Source organism: Mobula birostris, chromosome 12 (assembly GCF_030028105.1).
Source record: "Mobula birostris isolate sMobBir1 chromosome 12, sMobBir1.hap1, whole genome shotgun sequence".
Classification (NCBI taxonomy): Eukaryota; Metazoa; Chordata; class Chondrichthyes; order Myliobatiformes; family Myliobatidae; genus Mobula; species Mobula birostris.
This window is the reverse complement of record NC_092381.1, coordinates 15925635-15950753: the sequence shown is the minus strand read 5'-3', so window position 1 is coordinate 15950753 and position 25119 is coordinate 15925635. Positions and strand designations below refer to the sequence as shown.

Sequence of the window (25119 nt, the reverse complement as noted above, 5' to 3'; positions counted from 1 at the left end):
AATATATATTGTAAACAACTGGGGTCCCAGCACTGAGCCTTGCGGTACCCCACTAGTCACTGCCTGACATTCTGAAAAGGTTCCGTTTATTACCACTCTTTGCTTCCTGTCTGCCAGCCAATTTTCTATCCACATCAATACCTTACCCCTAATACCGTGTGCTTTAAGTTTGCACACTAATCTCCTGTGTGGGACCTTGTCAAAAGTCTTTTGAAAATCCAAATATACCACATCCACTGGTTCTCCCCTATCCACTCTACTAGTTACATCCTCAAAAAATTCTATGAGATTCGTCAGACATGATTTTCCTTTCACAAATCCATGCTGACTTTGTCCGATGATTTGGTAATGTGGGGCTTAACATCCCCAGAGTGTGGGATGTTCATTTGGTGCTGTTTTCAATGTTCCTACTGCTGTCTACAACTAAAACAGAATCAGCTTCTTCTGATTTTCATAAATTGTCCAATGCAGTTCAATTCAAGGTTGTTTATTATCATTCTTCAGTAAACGTGCATAAAGGAGAACAAAATGTTACTCTGGATTTGATGCAGCATAAAAACATAATAAATTTAAACATAAAAGTAATTTATAAAACAGACTGTTGAATATTTTCTGCATATACACATGATTAGCTTATATACATAGACTGTATGTACACTAAGGGAACATTAGGAGCATCACATTGTTTCTTTGGGTTAAACCGTGCTCCAATGCAAACCTCGTTCTTTTGCTTATGATGTGAGGGTGAACAAGGAATATTGGTTTGAAGTTTAACTTAGTTAGCACAAGTCTCCCTTGGCAAGGTCAGGCTTCTGTCCTAGAAACAAAGGTTATCAGTAAGTCCCTTGGTCCCTAGAAAATGAATATCTAGCTCAACTTTTGGTCTGACCACCTCCTGGAAATGCTGACTATAACAGTCTTTGCCTCCTGTACTCTGCTCACTGATCCAACTGCTGCTCCAACCATCCATATGGTCTGAGAAATTGTCCTCAGTGACACCTAACTTCTCCCTGCTCTCAGGAACATGCCACTCCACCCACTGCCACCACTGCCCTTGCAGTGGACCAGCGGAGTTGAGGAAAAAGGTAAAATCCTACCTTGCCTTAGCCCATTGCTGCTCACCAACCTCACTTGCTCTTGCTGTTCACCAAAGCCGGCACTTTAACCTACTGACAGCACCTGGTGATCTCTGCACCATTATACACCGAGGGTCTGACAAGTGAACACAGAAAGCTAGCCATTTTATCCAAGCATTCCCAGCTTCCAGCTGAGGGATCAGGTTGAGTAAATTCAGGGTGGGGTAAGAAAGGGTCTCGGCCCAAATCGTCGACTGTACTCTTTACCATAGATGCTGCCTGGCCTGCTCAGTTCCTCCAGCATTTTGTGTGTGTTGCTTTGATTTCCAGCATCTGCATATTTTCTCTTGTTTGTGGGTAAATTCACATACAATATGTAGCTGTTTGGAATGTCTAGAGATGTGTTCTCAGCATAATAAAGATGGCCACACTGTCCTAAGAATCTAATTGTTTTGAGTCTCTGTATTATTCATGGCTGGTTAGCTGTGAAACACTCTGGTTTCGTCAGCTGCGTAAATCTAGGGAAGACAATCTCTGGCTCCAACAAACTTGTGAGATTGAAGTGCGAGCTCACCCTGAATCCTCCTGTTTGAGTGGATGCAGTGTGATTTATTACCCTGTTACAATGAAGTACCACGAAATAACAGACAGTACACCACATACAATTAAACAATTTAGCTTCATAATTCTTAATTTGCCTAAAGGGTTGGAAAAGAAAAAGTGAAAAAATAAGAAAAGATCCCATTTTAATGGAACAGTCTAATGTGCACAAGTTGGAGCTCACGGTTTCCCCTTTGCCCATCCCCCTTCGATCTCCCCGAGCTTCATCAGATCACGGCCCCACTCTGGGTTGAGTCCTATGACCTCTTCTCTCCAATGTCTTCTCCTTTCATCTCCCACCAAACAAAATTCCAGCTCACCCTGGTGTCAGGCACACAACAGGAAAACACACTCCCTCATTGGATGGCTCACATTCCAATGCCTGCGTTATCTCTAACCATAACCCAAACACTGCTTCTACAGAAAGACCATTACGTTAGCAATGAAACCTTTCCCAAGGTGTTACAGCCAAAAATCAGATTGTCTTCATATCCACAATTCTGTTCTACCATCGTCTACCTATTGGATTATAAAGCATCACTGGGTCCAAGGGGTCGTCCTACATTCTGTCCTTTCTCTGAGTGGTATTAATCATTATAGATTGGAAGAAATAAAGGACAGAAAGAAGTAACATCGGCTCAAGTAATAAGATGGGAAAGCTGCCTAAATGATCATTTACACACATCAGCCAAAATCTCACCCCATCACTGAGTGAATGCTGTCTCTTAGTCCAACAGGAATGTTAAACCCACTTCAACATTTTGCAAAAATTTAAACCAAATAGTGTCCATATGTTTTTTTCTACACACATACAGTAAATGAAAGTGAAATGCTGTAGACAAGATATTGCAGAGCTCCCACTCTGTCGCCTCTCTTCAACGATCAAAAATCAAGAATCAAAGATCAAGTTTATTTGCCATATAATGTACACATTTGAGGAGTTTGCTGTGGTGTATTGCTCAGGCCACAATATGCAACAAAAATCAGCAGCATTCAACAATAAATATCAGAATGTATTTACAATGCAACTCTCTTGTTACCCTATCTACACATTTCATTGAGTGGCCTTATTATAAAAGAGCTTACCCGAACCATGCTTCCTGAAACGTCGAGGACTAAGCAAAGTACACGGTCCTTGGCCTGTAGAATTGTGAATGTTGGGTGGGTTGAACCAGTGTAGGGCGAAGAAATGTTTCTAAATTCTTTCGAATTACTGATCACGTCCCAAGTGCTCCTGCAATTGCACATTCTATTCTGCATGTTGGATGCTTCAGTGTTGTGGGTCTTGTCAGTGCAGAATCTGACCGCCTGGAAAAAAATGTGTTTAAGTAGATGGGTAACCAGAAGGAGGTCCTCACCTGAAGGTTACAACTGATCTCTGAGAGCTGTATCAAAGAGTAGTAAGGGGATTGTTCCCAGTTTATACCTGATATTTATCCTTCAATCAACAGGTCACCTGGTCAAAGACAAAAATATGCCCTTTGACCTAACCTGTCCATGCAGCTTTTTGCTCTTTTGCACTAGACCCATTTGCCCCCATCTGAACCATATTCTATTTAAATCTCTTTTTACATGTCAAACATAGTCATAGTCATACTTTATTGATCCCGGGGGAAATTGGTTTTTGTTACAGTTGCACCATAAATAATAAATAGTAATAAAACAACAAATAGTTAAATAGTAATATGTAAATTATGCCAGGAAATAAGTCCAGGACCAGCCTATTGGCTCAGGGTGTCTGACCCTCCAAGGGAGGAGTTGTAAAGTTTGATGGCCACAGGCAGGAATAACTTCCTATGACGCTTTGTGTTGCATCTCGGTGGAATGAGTCTCTGGCTGAATGTACTCCCGTGCCCACCCAGTACATTATGTAGAGGATGGGAGATATTGTCCAAGATGGCATGCAACTTGGACAGCATCCTCTTTTCAGACACCACCGTCAGAGAGTCCAGTTCCATCCCCACAACATCACTGGCCTTACAAATGAGCTTGTTGATTCTGCTGGTGTCTGCTACCCTCAGCCTGCTGTCCCAGCACACAACAGCAAACATGATCGGACTGGCCACCACAGACTCCTAGAACATCCTCAGCATCGTCTGACAGATGTTAAAGGACCTCAGTCTCCTCAGGAAATAGAAACGGCTCTGACCCTTTTTGTAGACAGCCTCAGTGTTCTTTGACCAGTCCAGTTTATTGTCAATTCGTATCCCCAGGTATCTGTAATCCTCCACCATGTCAACACTGACCCCCTGGATGGAAACAGGGGTCACCGGTGCCTTAGCTCTTCTCAGGTCTACCACAAGCTCCTTAGTCTTTTTCACATTAAGCTGCAGATAATTCTGCTCACACCATGTGACAAAGTTTCCTACCGTAGCCCTGTACTCAGCCTCATCTCCCATGCTGATGCATCCAACTATGGCAGAGTCATCCGAAAACTTCTGAAGATGACAAGACTCTGTGCAGTAGCTGAAGTTCGAGGTGTAAATGGTGAAGCGAAAGGGAGACAAGACAGTCCCCTGTGGAGCCCCAGTGCTGCTGGTCACTATGTCGGACACACAGTGTTGCAAGCACACATACTGTGGTCTGCCAGTCAGGTAATCAAGAATCCATGACACCAGGAAAGCATCCACCTGCATCGCTGTCAGCTTCTCCCCCAGCAGAGCAGGGCGGATGGTGTTGAACGCACTGGAGAAGTCAAAAAACATGACCCTCACAGTGCTCGCTGGCTTGTCCAGGTGGGCGTAGACACGGTTCAGCAGGTAGACGATGGCATCCTCAACTCCTAGTCGGGGCTGGTAGGCGAACTGGAGGGGATCTAAGTGTGGCCTGACCATAGGCCGGAGCAGCTCCAGAACAAGTCTCTCCAGGGTCTTCATGATGTGGGAGGTCAATGCCACCGGTCTGTAGTCATTGAGGACGCTGGGGCACGGCGTCTTCGGCACAGGGACGAGGCAGGACATCTTCCACAGTACAGGAACCGTCTGGAGCCTCAGGCTCAGGTTGAATACATGGTGAAGTACTCCACATAGCTGAGGGGCACAGGATTTGAGCACCCTGGTACTGACACCATCCGGTCCTGCAGCCCTGCTTGGGTTGAGATGTTTCAGCTGTCTTCTCACCTGTTCAGCTGTGAAGCCCACCATGGTGGTTTTGTGCGGGGAAGGGGCTGCTACACCTCCAATGTTAGTGTCATCTGCAAATTCGCTGATCTGGTTCACCGTATCATCACCCAGATCGTTGATGAAGATGACAAACAACAATGTACCCAGTGCCAATCCCTACGGCACTACATTAAATACAGATCTCATTTCAAAGAGGAACCATCTATCACCACACTCTGCTTCTCCCACAAAGCCAATGCCTAATAAGAGCAGAATTAGGACATTCAGCCCATCGAGGCTACACTGCCATTTCATCATGGCTGATCCATTTCCCTCCTCAACACTATTCTCCTGACTTATCCCCATATCTTTCACAGTCTGATTAATCAAGAACCTATTTCCCTCCAACTTAAATATACCCAATGTCCTGACCTTCACAGCTGCCTGGGGCAACAAATTCCACAGGTTCACCAACGTTTGGCTAAAGAAATGCCTCCTCATCTCTATTCAAGATGGACATCCCACTGCTCTGAGGCAGTGCTCTCAGATCCTAGCCACATCACCCCACCCCACCCTGCTATAGGAAACATCTGCTCCACATCCACTTTCTCCAAGTCTTTCAACATTTGATAGGTTTTTATGAGTTCATTCCCCACCCCCCATCCACCACTCTTCTAAATTTCAGTGAGTACAGGCCTGGAACCATTAAATGTTCCTATATAAGATAATCCTTTCATTCTGGGAATCATTTTTGTGAACCTTCTCTGATGCCTTTCCAATGCAATGAGTCTCTTCTTAGATAAGGATCCCAAAACTGCTCACAACACTATGTGAGGCCTTACCAGTGCTTTATAAAGCCTCAGCATTACATCCTTGCTTTTATACTCTGACACTCTCAAAATTAATGCTAGCACTTGACTGACAGACTATGGAGGCACCTTTACAAACTCCCACAGTCCCCAATGACCTGTGATTTCAGTCTGAGGTAAATATGAGAACATTCTTAAGGAGGATGAACTCACGAAGAACATCTGGCCCTGGTGGCGTACTTGGCCAAGTACTGAAGACCTGCGCTAAGTAACTGGCTGGAGTGTTTACTGATATCCTAAACATCTCACTTCATCAGTCTAAGTTACCCACCTGTTTCAAGCACGCTTCAATTATACTGGTACCGAAGAAGAATGCAGCAACCTGCCTCGATATCTGTTGTCCAGTAGCAATTATATCCACTGTGATGAAATGCTTTGAGAGATTGACGATGAACACTATCAACTCCTCTCAGAAACAAATTGAATCCACTCCAGTTGCCTATCATCATAACAGGTCCACAGCAGATGCCATTTCATTGGCTTTTCTCTTAAGCCTGGGACATCTGGACAGTGAAGATGCATACATCAGGGTGCTCTTCATTCTTTATAGCGCTGCAGTCAACACAATCATCCCTTCAAAACTAATCAATAAGCTCCAGGACCTAGGCCTCAATACCTCCTTCGGCAACTGGATCCTCGATTTCCTCACTTGCAGACCCCAGTTCATTCAGATTGGTAACAGCATCAGCTCCAGGGTCTGTGCTTAGCCCAGTGCTCTACGCACTTGATGCTTATGACTGTGAGGCTAAGTACAGCTCCAATACCATATTTAAGTTTAACTACTGTTGTTGGCCGAATCAAAGGAGGTGATGAATCAGAATATAGGAATTTTGGATGAGTGGAGGTGCACAACAACAACTTCTCACTCATGTCAGCAAAACCAAAGAGCTGATTATTGGCAAGAAGAGGAGGAAACTAGATATTAGTGAGGGTAAAAGCCGCATAATTTGACAGAAAAATACGTGGCTGAGAAGCTGTGCAGATAAATGCCTGGCTGAGAACTAGTAAGGATAGAAACCGGATGATTTGACAGAAAAATGCGTGGCTGAGAAGCTAGTGTTAGGGGCAGGACTTCAGATTCTTGGATAATTGGGATCTCTTCTGGGGGAGGTATGTCCTGTTCAGAAGTGAGGGGTTACACCTGAACCTGAGGGGTCCAATATTCTCATGGGCAGGTTTGAAAGAGCTGATGGGGAGGATTTAAACTAATTTGGCAGGGGTGGGAACTGGTGTGAAGGGACTGAGGATAGAACGAATGGTAAACAGAGCATGCAGTCAGATTGTCAGGAAGGACAGGCTGGTGATGGGACTTAGTTGCAGCCAACAGGCTGTATCAAATCATTGGACTGAAGATTCAGAAAGGATAGCAAATACAGTACTCAAGGTGTTGTATCTAAATGGACATAGTATAAGAAATAAGGTGGATGATCTTGTTGCAATATTACAGATTGTCAGGTATGATGTTGTGGCCATCACTGAAGTGTGGCTGAAGGACGGTTGTAGGTGAGAGTTGAATGTCGAAGGTTACACATTATATCGGAGGCAGAGGGGGTGCTGTGGCTCTACTGGTAAAGAATGGCATCAAATCAGTAGAAAGATGTGTCATAGGATCGAAAGATTTTGAATCCTTGTGGGTTGAGTTAAAGAACTGCAAGGATAAAAGGACTGTGATGGCATTTATATACAGGCCTCCCAACAGTGGCTGGGAGCTGAACCACAGGTTACTGCAGGAAATAGAAATGGCGAGTCAAAAGGGCAATGTTGTGGTAGTCATGGGAGATTTTAACATGCAAGTCGATTGGGAAAATCAGTTTAGTAATGGATCTCAAGAGAGTGAGTTTGTTGTATGCCTAAGAGATAGTTTTTTAGAACAGTTTGCCATTGAGCCTATTAGGGGATCAGCTATATTGGAATGAACCAAAGGCAATTAGGGAGGTTAAGGTAATAGAACCCTTGGGAACCAGTGATCACAATACGATTGCACTCAACTTGAAATTTGACAGGGAGAAAGTAAAGTCTGATATAGCAGTATTTCAGTGGAGTAAGGGAAATTACAGTGGTATGAGAGAGGAGTCGGCCAGAGTAAATTAGAAGGAGCTGTTGACAGGGATGTCAGCAGAGCAGCGATGACATGGGTTTATGGGAAAAAATCAGAAAGGTGCAGGACATGTGTATTCCAAAAATGAAGAAATACTCAAATGGTAAAATCGTACAACCATGGCTGACAAGGGAAGTCAAGCTATTGTAAAATCAAAAGAAAGAGCATACAGCAAAGCAAAATTTAGTGGGAAGATAGACGATTGGGAAGTTTTTAAAAACCTACGGAGGGCGATTAAAAAAATCATTAGGAGAGAAAAGATGAAATATGAAAGCAAGCTAGTAATTAATATCAAAGTGGACAGTAACAGCTTTTTCAAGTATGTTAAAAATAAAAGAGAAATGAGAGTGGGCAGGGGACCACTAGAAAATGAGACAGGAGAAGTAATAACAGGAGACAAGGAGATGGCTGATAAACTAAATGAGTACTTTGCTGTGGAAGACACTAGCAGAATGCCTGATATTGTAGTGTGTGAAGGAAGAGAAGTGGGTGCAGTTACTGTTACAAGAGAGAAGATGCTCAAAACGCTGAAAGACCTAAAGGTACATAAGTAACCCGGACCAGAGGAACTGCACCCCATGGTTCAGAAAGAGATTGTTAGAGATTGTTGTGCATTGGAAATGATCTTTCAAAAACCATTAGACTCTGGCATGGTGCCAGAGAACTGGAAAATTGAAGATGTTACTCCACTCTTTAAGAAAGGAGGAAGGCAGCAGAAAGAACTGATAGACCAGTTAGCCTGACCTCAGTGGTTGGGAAGACGTTAGAGTCAATTGTTAAGGATGAGGTGATGGAGTACTTGGGGACACAGGATAAGATAGTACAACATCAACATGGTTTCCTTCAGGGAAAATTCTGCCTGACAAACCTGTTGGAATTCTTTGAGGAGATTACAATTAGGATAGATAATGGGGATGTAGTGAATGTTGTGTATATGGATTTTCAAAAGGCCTTTGACGAGGTGCCTCACTTGAAACTGCTTACAAAGTTAAGGGCCCATAGTATTACAGGAAAGTTACTAAGATGTTTAGAGCATTGGCTGATTGGTATGAGGCAGCGAGTGGAAATAAAAAGATTTGATTCTGGTTGGCTGCCAGTGACTAATGGTGTTCTGTAGGAGTTGGTGTTGGGACCACTTCTTTTTATGCTATATATAAATGATTTAGACGATAGAATAGATGGCTTTGTTGCCAAGTTTGCAGATGATAAGAAGATTGGTGGAGGAGCAGGTAGTGTTGAGGAGACAGGTAGGATGCAGAAGGATTTAGGCAGATTAGGAGAATGAATAAGAAAGTGGCAAATGAAATACAATGCTAGAAAATGTATGGTCATACACTTTGGTAGTAGAAATAAATGTGCAGACTATTTTCTAAATGGGGAGAAAATCAAGGAATCTGAGATGTAGAGTGACTTGGGAGTCCTTGTGCAGAACAACCTGAAATATGACTTGCAAGTTGAGTCGGTGGTGAGGAAGGCAAATGCCATGTTAGCATTCATTTCAAGAGGTCTGGAATACAAGAGCAAGGAAGGAATGCTGAGGCTCTATAAGGCACTAGGGAGGCCACACCTTGAGTATTGTTAACAGTTTTAGGCCCCTCATCTTAGAAAAGATGTGCTGGCGTTGGAGAGGGTCCAGAGGAAGTTCACAAGGATGATTCCAAGATTGAAAGGATAATCATATGAGGAACGTTTGATGACTCTGGATCTGTTCTCACGAATTCAGAAGGACAAGAGGGGATCTCACAGAAACCTTTCAAATACTGAAAGGCCTAGACAGAGTAGATGTGGAAAGGATATTTCCCATGCTGGGATAATCTTGGACAAGAGTGCACAGCCTCAGGATAGAGGGGCACCCTTTCAAAACAGAGATGCAGAGAAATTTCTTTAGCCAAAGGATGGTGAATTTGTGAAATTTGTAGCCACATGCAGCTGTGGAGGCCAGGCTGTTGGGTGTATTTAAGGCAGAGATTGATAGGTTCGTGATTGGACATGGCATCAAAGGTTACAGGGAGAAGACCGGGAACTGGGAATGAGGAGGAGTTTAAAAAAAGCATCAGCCATGATTGAATAATGGAGCAGACTTGATGGGCCAGATGGCCTAATTCTGCTCCTATGTCTTATGTTCTTATATTAGAAACCATAGAAATCATAGAAACTACAGCATAGAAACAGGCCTTTTGGACCTTCTTGGCTGTGCCTAACCATTTTCTGCCTAGTCCCACTGACCTGCACATGGACCATATCCCTTCATACACCTCCCACCCATGTATCTGTCCAATTTATTCATAAATGTTAAAAAAGAACCTGCATTTACCACCTCATCTGGCAGCTCATTCCATACTCCCACCACTCTCTGTGTGAAGAAGCCCCCCCAATTTTCCCCTTCAACTTTTCCCCCCTCACCCTTAATCCATGTCCTCTGGTTTTTTTTCTCCCCTTGCCTCAGTGGAAAAAGCCTGCTTGCATTCATTCTATCTATACCCATCATAATTTTATATACCTCTATCAAATCTCCCCTCATTCTTCTACGCTCCAGGGAATAAAGTCCTAACCTATTCAACCTTTCTCTGTAATTGAGTTTCTCAAGTCCTGGCAACATCCTTGTAAACCTTCTCTGCACTCTTTCAACTTTATTTATATCCTTCCTGTAATTTTGTGACCAAAACTGAACACAATACTCCAGATTCGGCCTCACCAATGCCTTATACAACCTCATCATAACATTCCAGCTCTTATACTCAATACTTTGGTTAATAAAGGCCAATGTACCAAAAGCTCTCTTTACGACCCTATCTACCTGTGACGCCACTTTTAGGGAATTTTGTATCTGTATTCCCAGATCCCTCTGTTCCACTGCACTCCTCAGTGCCTTACCATTAACCCTGTATGTTCTACCTTGGTTTGTCCTTCCAACGTGCAATACCTCACACTTGTCTGTATTAAACTCTATCTGCCATTTTTCAGCCCATTTTTCCAGTTGGTCCAAGTCCCTCTGCAGGCTCTGAAAACCTTCCTCACTGTCTACTACACCTCCAATCTTTGTATCATCAGCAAATTTGCTGATCCAATTTACCACATTATCATCCAGATCATTGATATAGATGACAAATAACAATGGACCCAGCACTGATCCCTGTGGCACACCACTAGTCACAGGCCTCCACTCAGAGAAGCAATTCTCTACTGCCACTCTTTGGCTTCTTCCATTGAGCCAATGTCTAATCCAATTTACCACCTCTCCATGTATACCTAGCGACTGAATTTTCCTAACTAACCTCCCATGCAGGACCTTGTCAAAGGCCTTACTGAAATCCATGTAGACAATATCCACTGACTTCCCTTCATCCACTTTCCCGGTAACCTCCTCGAAAAACTCCAACAGATTGGTCAAACATGACCTACCACGCACAAAGCCATGTTGACTCTCCCTAATAAGTCCCTGTCTATCCAAATGCTTGTAGATTCTGTCTCTTGGTACTCCCTCCAATAGCTTACCCACTACCGACATTAAACTCACCGGCCTATAATTTCCCAGATTACTTTTCGATCCTTTTTTAAACAACGGAACAACATGAGCCACTTTCCAAACCTCCAGCACCTCACTCATAGACAGCGACATTTTAAATATTTCTGCCAGGGCCCCCGCAATTTCAACACTAGTCTCCTTCAAGGTCCGAGAGAACGCTCTCTCAGGTCCCGGGGATTTATCCACTTTAATTTTCCTCAAGACAGCAAGCACCTCCTCCTTTTCAATCTGTACAGTTTCCATGATCGCACTGCTTGATTCCCTCGATTCCATAGACTTCATGCCAGTTTCCTTAGTAAATACAGACACAAAAAACCTATTTAAGATCTCCCCCATTTCCTTTGGTTCCGCACATAGCCGACCATTCTGATTTTCAGGAGGACCAATTTTATCCCTTACAATCCTTTTGCTCTTAATATACCTGTAAAAGCTCTTTGGATTATCCTTCACTTTGACCGCCAAGGCAACCTCATGTCTTCTTTTAGCACTCCTGATTACTTTCTTAAGTATTTTCCTACACTTCTCATACTCTTCAAGCACCTGATTTACTCCCTGTTTCCTATACATTTCATACAACTCCCTCTTCTTCTTTATCAGAGTTGCAATATCCCTTGAGAACCAAGGTTCCTTATTCCTATTCAAATTGCCTTTAATTCTGACAGGAACATACAAACTCTGCACTCTCAATATTTCCCCTTTGAAGGCTTCCCACCTACCAATCACATCTTTGCCAGAGAACAACCTGTCCCAATCCACGCTTTTCAGATCCTTTCTCATTTCTTCAAATTTGGCCTTCTTCCAGTTCAGAACCTCAACCCTAGGACCAGATCTATCCTTGTCCATGATCAAATTGAAACTAATGGTGTTATGATCACTGGAACCAGAGTGCTCCCCTACACAGAATTCCGTCACTTGTCCTAACTCGTTTCCTAACAGGAGATGCAATATTGCATTCCCTCTAGTTGGCCCCTCTATATATTGATTTAGAAAACTTTCCTGAACACATTTTACAAACTCTAAACCATCTAGACCCCTAACAGTATGGGAGTCCCAATCAATGTATGGAAAATTAAAATCCCCTACCACCACAACTTTATGTTTCCTGCAGTTGCGTGCTATCTCTCTGTAGATTTGCTCTTTCAAGTCTCGTTGACTATTGGGTGGTCTGTAATACAAACCCACTAATGTGGCCATACCTTTCCTGTTTCTCAGCTCCACCCATAAGGACTCAGTAGACAAGCCCTCTAATCTGCCCTGCCTGAGCACTGCTGTAATATTTTCCCTAACAAGCAATGCTACTCCCCCACCTTTCATTCCTCTGCCTCGATTACATCTGAAACATCGGAACCCTGGAATATTAAGCTGCCAGTCCTGCCCCTCCTGTAGCCAAGTTTCACTAATTGCTATAACATCATAATTCCACGTGTCAATCCACACCCTCAACTCATCCACCTTCCCCGCAATACTCCTAGTATTGAAATATATACACCTCAGAAGATTTTTACTACCACTCACAACCTTTCTATCAGTGGATTTGCTTGAACTTACAACATTTATTAATGGGTAAGTCTTCATCAGCAAGGTCCCCTTGGATCCCATGCCTCCTTACTTTCTCAATAAGCCTTGCATGGGGTATCTTATCAAATGCCTTGCTGAAATCCATGTACCCTACATATACTGCTCTACCCTCATCAATATGTTTAGACACATCCTCAAAAAATTCAGTCAAGCTTGGAAGGCACGACCTGCCTTTGACAAAGCTATTCTGACTATTCCTAATCATATTATGCCTCTCCAAATGTTCATAAATCCTGCCTCTCAGGATTTTCTCCATCAATTTACCAACCTCTGAAGTAAGAGTCACTGGTCTATAATTTCCTGGGATATCTCTACTCCCTTTCTTGAATAAGGGAACAACATCTGCAACCCTCCAATCCTCTGTAATCTCTCCCATCCCCATTGATGATGCAAAGACTATTGCCGGACCATTGGACGTTATCTGTGGACTTCAGTTCTGCACTTAACACAGTCATCCCCCAAAAACTGGTCAGCAAACTGAACACTCTTGGCCTTGGTTCCTCCCTGTGCTCATGGGTCATGGGCTTTCTCACAGTCCGACCACAGCAAGTCAGAATTGGTAAGCACACCTCCACCACCCTCATCTTAAAAATAGGCACCCTGCAGGGCTGTGTGCCGAGCCCTATGCTCTACACACTCGTCAAACATGACTGCACCCCCATCTAAACCTCCAACTCCATAATTAAATTTGCGGACGATACCACAGTTGTTGGCCTGATCTCGGGCGAGGATGAAACAGCCTATAGGCTTGAGGTGGATCATCTGACGGAGTGGTGTAAGGACAACGACCTGGTCCTTAGCACTTCTAAAACAAAAGAGATGATCTTTGACTTCAAGAGATCAAAGGACAGAGTACACAACCCCCTCCATATACCTGGAGAGGTAGTGGAAAGTGTGGAACCTAAAGTTCCTTGGAGTTATGTTGTCAAAACAATTAACATGGACCACCAACAGCTCGCTGCTTGTAAAAAAAAAGGCTCAAAGACTTCTTCCTCAGAAAGCTGAAACAGTCCAAACTCCCACAAAAGCTGTTGCTTAATTTCTACAGAAGGACAATTGAAACCATCCTGACCAACAGTGCCACAGTGTGGTATGCCAGCTGCACAGCCGCTGAGCGACATGACCTGCATCGCGTGGTGCAGGTGGCCCAGCGAATTGTCAGGATGGATCTCCCAGGACTGGACACCATCTATTCCAGCAGACTCAGGAGGAAAGCAATCAGCATAACCAGAGACACCACACACCCCGGCCACTCCCTGTTTGACCCGCTGCCATCCAGCAAAAGGTTCAGGACACCACAAGCCAGAACAAATAGACTGAGGAACAGCTTCTATCCCAGAGCAGTGGCCTCCATCACACCACTCCCACAGAACAATGACTGAAACTGTGAGCACACACAAGGACTCAAATACTCGCACTAACGGCACTTTGTGCATTCCTGTGATATCCTGGTGCTGCTGCTACTTATTTTCTGCTACTTATCTATTTAATACTGTTTACCTATGACTGTCTTTTTTTAATCTACCGCTTTATTCAATTGCCTGAGAGGAAGCCAAACAGAGTTTCATTGTACCTATGTATAATGACAATAAAGATTATTCAGTTCAATTCAATTCAATTCAGAGTCTAAGCAATTACCTCCCTCACCTCCCACAGTAGCCTGGGGTACATCTCATCCGGTCCCGGTGATTTATCCAACCTGATGCTTCCAAAAGATTCAGCACATCCTCTTTCTTAATGTCTATATGCTCAATCTTTCCAATCCGATGTAAGTCATTCCTACAATTGCCAAGGTCCTTCTCCCTCGTGAATACTGAAGCAAAGTATTCATTAAGTACATCTGCTAACTCCTCCGGTTCCATACACACTTTTCCACTGTCACACCTGATCGGGCCTACTCTCTCACGTCTTATCCTCTTTCTCTTCACATACTTTCAGAATACCTTGGGGCTTTCCTTAATCCTTCTCGCCAAGGCCTTCTCATGGCCCTTTCTGGCTCTCCTAATTTCATTCTTAAGCACCTTCCTGCTCGCCTTATAATCTTCCAGATCTCTATCATTACCTAGTCTTTTGAACCTTTCGTAAGCTTTTCTTTTCTTCTTGACTCGATTTTCAACAGCCTTTGTACCCTACCATCCTTTTCCTGTTTCATTGGAATGTACTCATGCAGAACGCCATGCAAATATCCCCTGAACATTTGCCACATTTCTGCATACATTTCCTTGAGAACATCTGTTCCCAATTTATGCTTGATAGTTCCTGCCTGATAGCTTCATATTTCCCCTTACTACAATGAAACGCTTTCCTAACTTGTCTGTTCCTATCCCTCTCCAATGCTATGGTAAAGGAGATAGAATTGTGATCGTTATCTCCAAAATGCTCTCCCATTGACAGACCTGACACCTGAACAGGTTCACCTCCCCAAAAATAGATCAAATAAAGCCTCTCCTTTTGTAGGCTTATCTACATATTGTGTCAAGAAACCTTTCTGAACACACCTAACCAACTCCACCCCATCTTAACTCCTTGCTCTCAGGAGGTGCCAATCAATATTTGGGAAATTAAAATCTCCCACCACGACAGCCCTGTTATTATTACACCTTTCCAGAATCTGTCTCCCTATCTGCTCCTCGATGTCCCTGTTACTATTGGGTGGTCTATAAAAAACACCAAGTGGAGTTATTGACCCCTTCCTGTTTCTGACTTCCACCCATGGAGGCTCAGTAAACAATCCCTCCATGACTTCCTCCTTTTCTGCAGCCGTGACACTATCTCTGATCAGTAGTGCCATGTCCCCATCTCTTTTGTTTCTCTCCCCGTCCTTTCCAAAACATCTGTAGCCTGGCACTCTAAGTAACCATTCCTGCCCCTGAGCCATCCTAGTCTCTGTAATGGCCACAACATCATAGCTCCAAGTACTGATCCACACTCTAAACTCATCCGTTTTGTTCATGATGCTTCTTGCATTAAAATAAACAAATCTCAAACTATTGGTCTGAGCGCATCCCTTCTCTATCACCTGCCTATCCTCCCTCTTGCAATGTCTCCAAGCTTTCCCTATTTCTGAGAAAACAGCCCCTTCCTCCAACTCTTCAGTTCGGTTCCAACCCCCCAGCAATTCTAGTTTAAATTCTCCCCAATAACCTTAGCAAACCTGCCTGCCAGGATATTGGTCCCCCCTGGATTCAAGTGACAACAGAGCACGATACATGTCAGATGAATTCCAACTGTTCATGAAGAAAAATGACATCAAGCATTTCAAGTAGGCTCCTCACCACCCAGCAACAAATGGGTTAGCTAAAGTCACAACACTAATTATGTACCTATCCAAATGTCCCCCTTAAATTTTCACCTTTCACCCTTAACCCATGACTTTGGGTTGTAGCACACAACCTCAGTGAAAAACCTGCTTGCATTTACCCTATCTATACCCCTTATAATTTTGAATACCTCTATCAAATCTCCTCTCAATCTTTTATGTTCAAAGCAATAAAGTCCTAACCTATTCAATCTTTCCTTCAGACATAGCAACATTCTTGTAAATTTTCTCTGTACTCTTTCAAACTTATTTATATCTTTCCTGTAGGTAGCTGATCCGGACTGCATGCAATGCTCCAAATTAGGCCTCACCGATATCTTATACAACTTCAATATAACATCCCACCTTCTGCACTCAGTACATTGATTTATGAAGGCCAATGTGCCAAATGTTTTCTTTATGATCCTATCTACTTGTTGTGCCACTTTCAACAAACCTGTATTCCCAGATCAATATGTTCAACCAAATGCCTCAGTGCCCTACCGTTACACTGTGCAAGACCTACCCTGGTTGGTCCTTCTGAAGAGCAACATCTTGCACTTGTCTGCATTAAATTCCATCAGCCATTTTTCATCCCATTTTCCCAGATGATCCAGATCCCTCTGCAAGCTGTGATAGCCTTCCTCACTGTCCACCACACCCCCAATCTTGGTGTCATTTGCAAATTTAATGACCCAGTTAACATTATCCATCGGATTTTTTGATATACTGTAGGTGACAAACAACAATGGACCCTGCACTGAAACCTACGGCACACCACTAGTCACAGGTCTCCAATTAGAGAGTCAACTATCTACTGTCACACTTCGGCTTCGCCCTCAAAGCCAATGTCTAATCTAATTTACTACCTCATTTTGAATGCTGAGCTACTGAACCTTCTTGACCAATCTGCCATTTGGGACCTTGTCAAATGCCTTGCCAAAGTCCATGTAGGTAATATCCACTGCCTTGCCTTCATCCGCCTTCCTGGTAACTTCCTTGAATAACTCTATAAAGTTGCTTAAACATGACCTACCACACACTAAGCAATGCTGACTATCAGTCCATGTCTATCTGAATACTTATATAATTGATCCCTTGGAATAACTTTCCCACACTGATATCAGACACACTGGCCCATAATTTCCAGGTTTAGGTCTTGAGGCTTTTGTAAACAGTGGAACATTAGCTATTCTCCAATCCTCAATGCTACCAAAGACATGCAAAAGCTCACTTGGAGTTTGAAAGCAAACAAGTTCAAGTAAAACCATCATTAATAATACTCTTTTTTAAGTAAGTTGTGATAAAGTCTCACTGAAAACAAAGAAGAAATGAGCAAGGTGAATTTGTGGGATGTGCCCTGCTGTTGCATTACGAAGTCAACACACTTGGAGTTGGAGCTGGCTGGTTGGAGTGAATGATTCAGAGGGGAGAAGATGGGACAGAGGAGTTCCGATGTCCGACTAATTAACCAATGTACAAGGGTGGAACACTCTAAACGCCGAGCCGATCAGAGAGATTGAGAATGGGTTCTTCGGCAGCGAAATCCAGGTCCAAAGCAAATTGATGGGCAGCATGTTCAAGGCCCAGAGTGATTTTCTGTGCTGAGGCCCGGATCCTAATGCAAGGGCACAATCCACTGTTTGGACAATCTAAATGTCAACCCATGTAGACTGGAAAGGCAGGGTGTCAAGAGCCAGGTGTGGTTGGATCACTGAGTGCTGAGTCAATTTGGAGAGGTTGAGAATGGTTGCTTCAGAAGTGAAATTTAGACCAGGAGCAATTGGCCGGCGGCAGGATCTGGGTCCCAGAGCAAAGTTTTGGACAATTTAAATGCCAGCCCAGATAGGCTGAGGGCTTCTCTCTCTCTGCAACACTAAGGCTGTGAGACTGCCCCCAGACGCTGTGCTTCATGTCTGCGAATTTTGCGGGGATTTACCCTGCTAACATGATGAACTGAATGCCGAGGTTTTGAGCCTAATCCAGGCTTTTTTTAAATTTATTCATTTATGGGATGTGGGCATTGCCAATTAAGCCAAGATTTATTGCCCATCCCTTGTTGCCCTTGAGAAGATGGTGATGCTCTACCTTCTTGAACCACTGCAGTCTCTGAGGTGTAGGTACACTCACAGTGCTGTTAGGGAGGGAATTCCATGATTTTGACCCAGCGACAATGAAGGAGTTGAAATATGCTTCCAAGTCAGGATGGTGAGTGACTTGCAGAGCAATTTCCAAGTGGTGGTGTTCCCAGGTATCTGCTGTTCTCGTTCTTCTCGATGGTAGTGGTTGTAGGTCTGGAAGTTGTTGCCTTAGGAACTTTGGTGTGTTGTTGCAGTGCATCTTGTAGACAGTGCACACTGCTGCAGCTGTTCATTGCTGGAAGGATTGGATGCATGTGGAAGAGGTACCAATCAAGTTGGCTGCCTTGTACTGGATGGTGTCAAACTTCTTGAGTGTTGGTGGAGCCACACTCATCCAGGAGAGTGGTGAGTATTCCATTACACTCCTGACCTAAGCCTTGTAGATGGTGGACAGGCTTCAGGGAGTCAGGAAGTGAGTTACGCACCACAGAGTTCCTATCCTTTTGCCTGCTCTGGTAGCCACGGTGTTTATATGGCTGCTTTGAGTATTTGGATCTTAGGGATCAATTTGGTTTAGAATGCTGTTGTTGTTGCTCGCTTCTACTGTTTAAATGATCAGTTTTGTGGGGGTTTTTTCCCTCTTTTTCTCTGCACACTGGGGATTAGTCTTACTTTTTTTAATTGGGTTATTTTGGGTTCCTCGCATTACAACTGCCTGTAAGCAGACAAATCTCAAGGTTGTATAATTTATACATTCTTTGATAATAAATGCCCTTTGAAACTTTGGTACCTCTCCTGTCACTAAGGATGATTTAAATATCCCTGTTGTAATTTGTTTATTTTTTTTTGTTTTTTACAACTGTACAATTTGATACCTTCTGCGCATTGGTTATTTCTCCATTTTTGTTTGAGTGCAGTTTGTCACTGACACTATTGTGCTTCTTTTTGTTTTCTACAAATGCCTGCAAGGAATTGAATCTCGGGGCAGTGAAATATAGCTACTTTGATAGTAAGTTTACTTGGTCTTTGAATAGAGGACACCTTCAAAGAGTTAAGAAGACAGCACCGATCATTAAGAACCCTCACTCTGGAGGACATGCCCTCTTCCAATTATTACCATTCAGCTGGAGGTTCAGGAGCCTGAAAAATGCCCCCAATATTTTAGGATAAGCTTCTTCAACCCTGTCATCAGATTTCTGAATGTTTCATGAACACATGAACAGTACCTCAATATTTGGCTCTTATTTCCAATATTAATTATTTATATATTATATTGTAATTTGTAGTTTTTTTTATATATTGCAACGTACTGCTACTGCAAAACAACAAATTTTATAACATATGTTAGTGTTAATAGTCTCTGTCCTGTCCCACTTGGAAAATGTTGCGTCATATGCCAGGATGCTTTTTATCGACTTCAGCTCGGTGTCTAATATGATCAACCCTCAGAAGCTGCTGAGTAAACTGTCCTCGTTGGATCTCAGCATTTCTCTCTGTAACTGGATTTTGGGCTTCTTGACACAAAGGCCACAGACAGCAACACCTCTAGCTCCATCACACTGAGAACTGGCGCCATCACCCACCCTCTGTGGCTGCCTGCTCAACCCTCTGCTGTTCATGCTTTTAACTAATTTTTACAGGAGCATACTGTGACCAGGTGCGTCACCATCTGGTATTGGTATTGCAAGGCACCTGACCACAAGACCCTACAAAGGATTGTAATGACTGCTAAGATGATCATCGGGGTCTCTCTTCCACCCATCTGAGATTATTACGAGGAGCACTGCATACACAGAGCTCTTAGCATTGTCAAGGATCCCTCTCATCTATCCCACCATCTCTCTGACCCCTACCATCAGGCAGAAATTAGGACAGCGACTGTTAGGATGGGGAACAGTTTCTCCTCCCAGACCATGAGATGAATCAACTCCCTGCTTCCAACCAGGTCTTTTCACATATAATGCGTCAGTAACATTAAGCCGCTTACTTTTTGACTTGTGTTGTAAGTGCACCTTATGCCAGATGTCAATCTTCTGGAATATAATTTGGTATTTGTTAGTTTATTTGTGGTAATATTACTTTATGTGTTCTGTGTGGGTTATATGTAGTGTGTGGTTGAGTGTGGAGGAATATGGTTTAGTTTAGCGAGGTATACATGTGTACAGTTGAATGACAATAAACTTGAACTTGAAGCAATAAACCTGATTCTGAAGCAGATGAATTCAAGCTGGGCTGGGATATTGCACGAGCCTACAAAGTACCCAGGACATCTTTAGGAAGCGGTGTCTCAGAAAGGCTGCGTCCATTATTAAGGACCTCCTGCACCCAGGGCATGCCCTTTTCTCACTGTTACCATCATATAGGAGATACAGAACACTCAGCGATTCATGAACAGCTTCTTCTCCTTTGCCATCCGATTCCTAAATGGACTTTGAAGCTTTGGGCACTACCTCACATTTTTTAAATATACAGTATTTCTGTTTTTGCACATTTTTATCATCTATTCAATACTGTATACTATTTACCTGCTTATTTATGATTATTATTATTTTCTCTCTCTGCTAGATTATGTACTGCATTGAACTGCTGCTGCTAAGTTAACAAATTTCATGTCACATGCCGGTGATAATAAACCTGATTCTGATTCTGATTCTGACGATGCTCTGCAGTGATCAACTGTAACTAATACAATGAAAAGTTCATCATCAGTTTGGAAAGCAGTCCGGTGTCTCCACTTACATTCTTCAGTCCTTGATTATACATTATTGAAGATGATGCATCCTGGTTCTTCTCTGGATAAAATGCACAATGTCCATCTGGCAATCCTGTCTTTTTATTAATGGTACAGTCGAAACAGTCACCACCACTGCAATCTTTAACCAGTCCTTCTACTTCCTTTGAACACCTGAAAGACCAATGACAAAAATAAATCAGATTTGTTTCTGAGTGACATTTCAATAATTAACCATTGAGTAATTGTATGCCAGCTTTATTAGAAGAGGCTGAGAATTGGAATTTCCCTCAGGTGGGAGGTATACATAGAACACAGGAGAGCTCAGCACAGGAACAGGCACTTCAGCACACATTGTCACTGCCAAACATGATGCCAAGCTAAACAAATGCCATCTGTCTGCACATGCTCTCTATTCCCTCCAATGCCCACCTGTCCAAATGCCTCTCCAAGATCACTACTGTATCTGCTTCTATCGGTTTCCCAGTACGGTATTCCAGGCATTTAACATTCTCTGTGTAAAAAATCTTAAATCGCACATTTCCTTTAAACTTGCTCTGTCTAACCTTAAATGTGTACTCTCTATCACCCTGGGAAAAGACTGACAATCTACCTTATCTATGCAACACACACACACAAAATGTTTCAGGAACTCAGCTGGTCAGGCAACAACTATGAAGGAAGATGAACAGTTGATGTTTTGAGCCAAGATGCTTCATCATGTTCAATAAAGCTGTCCCATAAGATGATATGACCATAAGACATAGGGGCAGAATTAGGCCATATGGCCTATCAAGCCTGCTCCACTATTCTATCCTGGCTTATTTATTATCCTTCTCAACCCATTCTCCTGCTTTCTCCCCATAACTTTTGATGTTCTGACTAATCGACCTCCATCTTAAATATACCCAATGACTTTACCTTCACAGGTGCCTGTGGCAATGAATTCCACATATTCAGCACCCTCTGGCTAAAGGGATTCCTATATATCTCTATTCTAAAGGGGCATTCTAATTTCATGGAAACACACACAAATGCTGGAGAAACTCAGCAGTCCAGGCAGCATTTATGGAAAAAAGTAAACAGTCAACCTTTTGGTCCCAAAACGTCAACTGTTTACTCTTTTCCATAAATGCTGCCAGAGTTCCTGAGATATTTTGTATGTGTTGCTTTGGATTTCCAGCATCTTCAGATTTTCTCGTGTTTGTGATTATAATTGCCTCTTTTTGAATCAAGAACTTACCAACGTTTAATTTAAATACACCCAGTGTTTTGGCCTCCACAGCTGTCTGTGGCAACAAAGGCCTGAAATATAAGCTGTTTATTTTTCTTCACAGATGCTGCCTGAACAGCTGAGATCCTCCAGCATTTTGTGTGTGTCCAGATATCAACCATCTGCAGGATCTCTTGTGTAACCTACCTGTGCATCTCATAGTTTTATGTACTTCTATCTGGTCAACTCCAGATAAACCAATCCAAATTTTCCAACCTTCACTAATAGGTGATTCAGGTTCAGATCCTGTTTAACGTCTCCTATACCCTCTCCAAAGCCTCCACATCCTTTCTTTAATGTGGTGACCAGAACTGCACACAATATTCCCATTATGACCTATCCAAGCATTTATACAGCAGTAACACGACTTCCCACATGGTAGAAGGTAGAAACATTCAAGGAGAAAAATTATACTAGGAGCCGGAGGAAGTGGGTGAGGGACTAAATGAATACTTTGATGGTATCCAGCAAGGACAAGGACATGGAGGACAGTGAGATCAGTGCAGGGGATGATTATATTCTGGAGCAGGTTCATATCAAGAAGCACGTGGTGTAAGGTCTCTTAAAGAACATTAAGGTGGATAATTCCCCAGGGATGGGATCTATTCTAGATTATTAGCAGAGGAAAGAAAAGCGATTGCTGGAGCCTTAATAGAGATCATTCATTAGTGGAGATCTAAGTCATTTATTTAGATCATAAATGACAAATGTTCCAGCACTGAGCCCACAGACTTCGAATCATTGAAATTTCTAGTCCATGTAGATAGAATTTATTGCCCTGCCATCATCAAACATCTTTGTCACCTCCTTAAAAAACTCCTACATCGCCATCTTTTTGGCCAAACCAATTTTGAATCCATGAATCCCATATGTATTAATCTTCTGGATCAGCCTACCATGAAAGGCTTTTGTCATATGCTTTCCTAAACTCCAGAGCCACACACACAAAATGCTTGTCTTTCCTGGGAACTTGTCTCCACCACAATCAGCAAATCCTAAGAACTGTCTATAGGGGCACATTTTGAGAGCATCCTGACTGGCTACATCACTGCCTGGTATGGGAACTGTACTTCCCTCAGTTGCGGGACTCTGCAGAGAGTGGAGCGGACAGCCTAGCACACCTGTAGATGTGAACTTCCCACTAGTCAGGTCATTTACAAAGACAGGTGTGTAAAAAAGGCCCAAGGATCATTAGGGAACCAAGTCAACCCAACCACAAACTGTTCAGCTACTACCATCTAGGAAACGGTACCGCAGCATAAAAGCCAGGACCAACAGACTCCAGGACAGGTTCTTCCATCAGGTCATCAGACTAATTAATTCATGATGACACAACTGCATTTCTGTGTTATATTGTTGTACATACTATCTATTATAAATTACTATAAATTGCACATTGAGATGGAGACGTAAATATTTTTACTCCTCATGTATGTGAGGGATGTAAGTAATGAAGTCAATTCAATTTTGATTGTGTGTTGCTAATTTAATAAAATCCATGCAGACAACATTCATTGCCCTCCTCTCATCAATCATCTTTGTCACCTCCTCTAAAAACTGATTCAAGTTCATAAGACTTGGCCTGCTCTACCCAAAGCCATGCTGATTACCTCAATAAATCACCAGTTTTCCAAATACAAATAAATCCTACACCTAGGAATCCTCTCCAAAGCTTCCCAGATATTGATGTGTGGCTCACCTGCCTATAATTTGCCAGATTACCAATTGCTATTCTTAAGCAAAGGAACAATAAAGACTATTGTCCAGTTTTTGTAACATCGGGCACTAAGTGTGTTGTAGAAAACTGGTTTGCAATCATTAATAAGAGCTTTATTAAGGTGGGCACATATACAAACCAATAGAAAGTTCTAGTCGTTTTGTACTCCACCGCTAGATACCTCAACACAGTCATAATTACAGCATAAACACAAGAGATTCTGCTGATGCTGGAAAGCCAAAGTTACACCCACAAAATGCTGGACTGATGAAGGATTTCAGCCAGAATCATCGACTATTTCCTGTCCAAAGATGTTGCCTGACCTACTGAGTTCATCCCACATTTTGTCTGGAATAACAGCAATTAATAATCTGGGAATATTAATGGATTGTGAAGAATTTCAACATCTTGGATGGCAGTCACTTCCAAAAATTAAGTGTTTCTTGTCCATAAACCAGAAAAAGCACAGATAAAACTTAGGATAAATAAGCCAGTGCCAGAAATACTCAGAAGGTCTGTCAGCATTGTAGAAAAAGACAGCTGGTTAAGAGTGAGCTTATATCAGCACTGGGAAATGATAACTATAAAACAAGTAGGTAGAACAAAGGGATCTGGGAATATAGGTCCCTAATTCATTAAAAGTAGCGGCACAGACAGATAGGGTTGTAAAGAAGCTTTTAGCACAAAGCTTTCATAAATCAAGAGATAGGATGTTACACTGAAGATATACAAGACATTTGTGAGGCTTAATTTGAAGGCCTGAGTTAGAAGGAAAGATTGAATAGCTGCCACTCGACTTGGAGAAAAGAAGGCTGACAAATGGGCTGGAGAAGGAGCAGCCGGCAAACGGCTGGGAGAAGGAGAAGCCAGCGGCCGGCAGGAAGATGGAGTAGCCGGCGGATGGGCCGGAGAAGGAGAAGCCGGCGAATGGCTGGGAGAAGGAGAAGCTGGCAGCCGGCCGGAAGAAGGAGAAGCCGGCAAACAGCTGGGAGAAGGAGAAGCCGGCGGCCGGCAGGAAGATGGAGTAGCCGGTGGATGGGCCGGAGAAGGTTCAGAGGAGCTAACCTGGGTGCAGACAGTAATGCTGCTGCTACTCGAAGACATCGGAGTTGGTGCACAAAAGCAGCGTGCAGTGTAACTGTGAGTGACTGTCTCGGACTTTTCCCAAGCA

General features: G+C 43.0%; 1 protein-coding gene across 5 annotated transcripts in view; it reads right to left on the bottom strand.

Moving 5' to 3' along the window:
- LOC140205755 (calcium-activated chloride channel regulator 1-like) overlaps positions 1-25119 on the bottom strand; it is an 88585-nt gene that overhangs the window by 32129 nt on the left and 31337 nt on the right. For 4 of the 5 annotated variants that reach the window (XM_072273356.1, XM_072273358.1, XM_072273357.1 and 1 more), the window contains 2 exons: positions 20967-21132; positions 2763-2984 (listed from right to left, as the gene is read on the bottom strand). In XM_072273356.1, the coding sequence (XP_072129457.1) occupies positions 2763-2984; positions 20967-21132 (388 nt within the window). The remainder of the gene's footprint in view (positions 1-2762; positions 2985-20966; positions 21133-25119) is intronic. The other variant, XM_072273361.1, reaches the window with a different exon arrangement.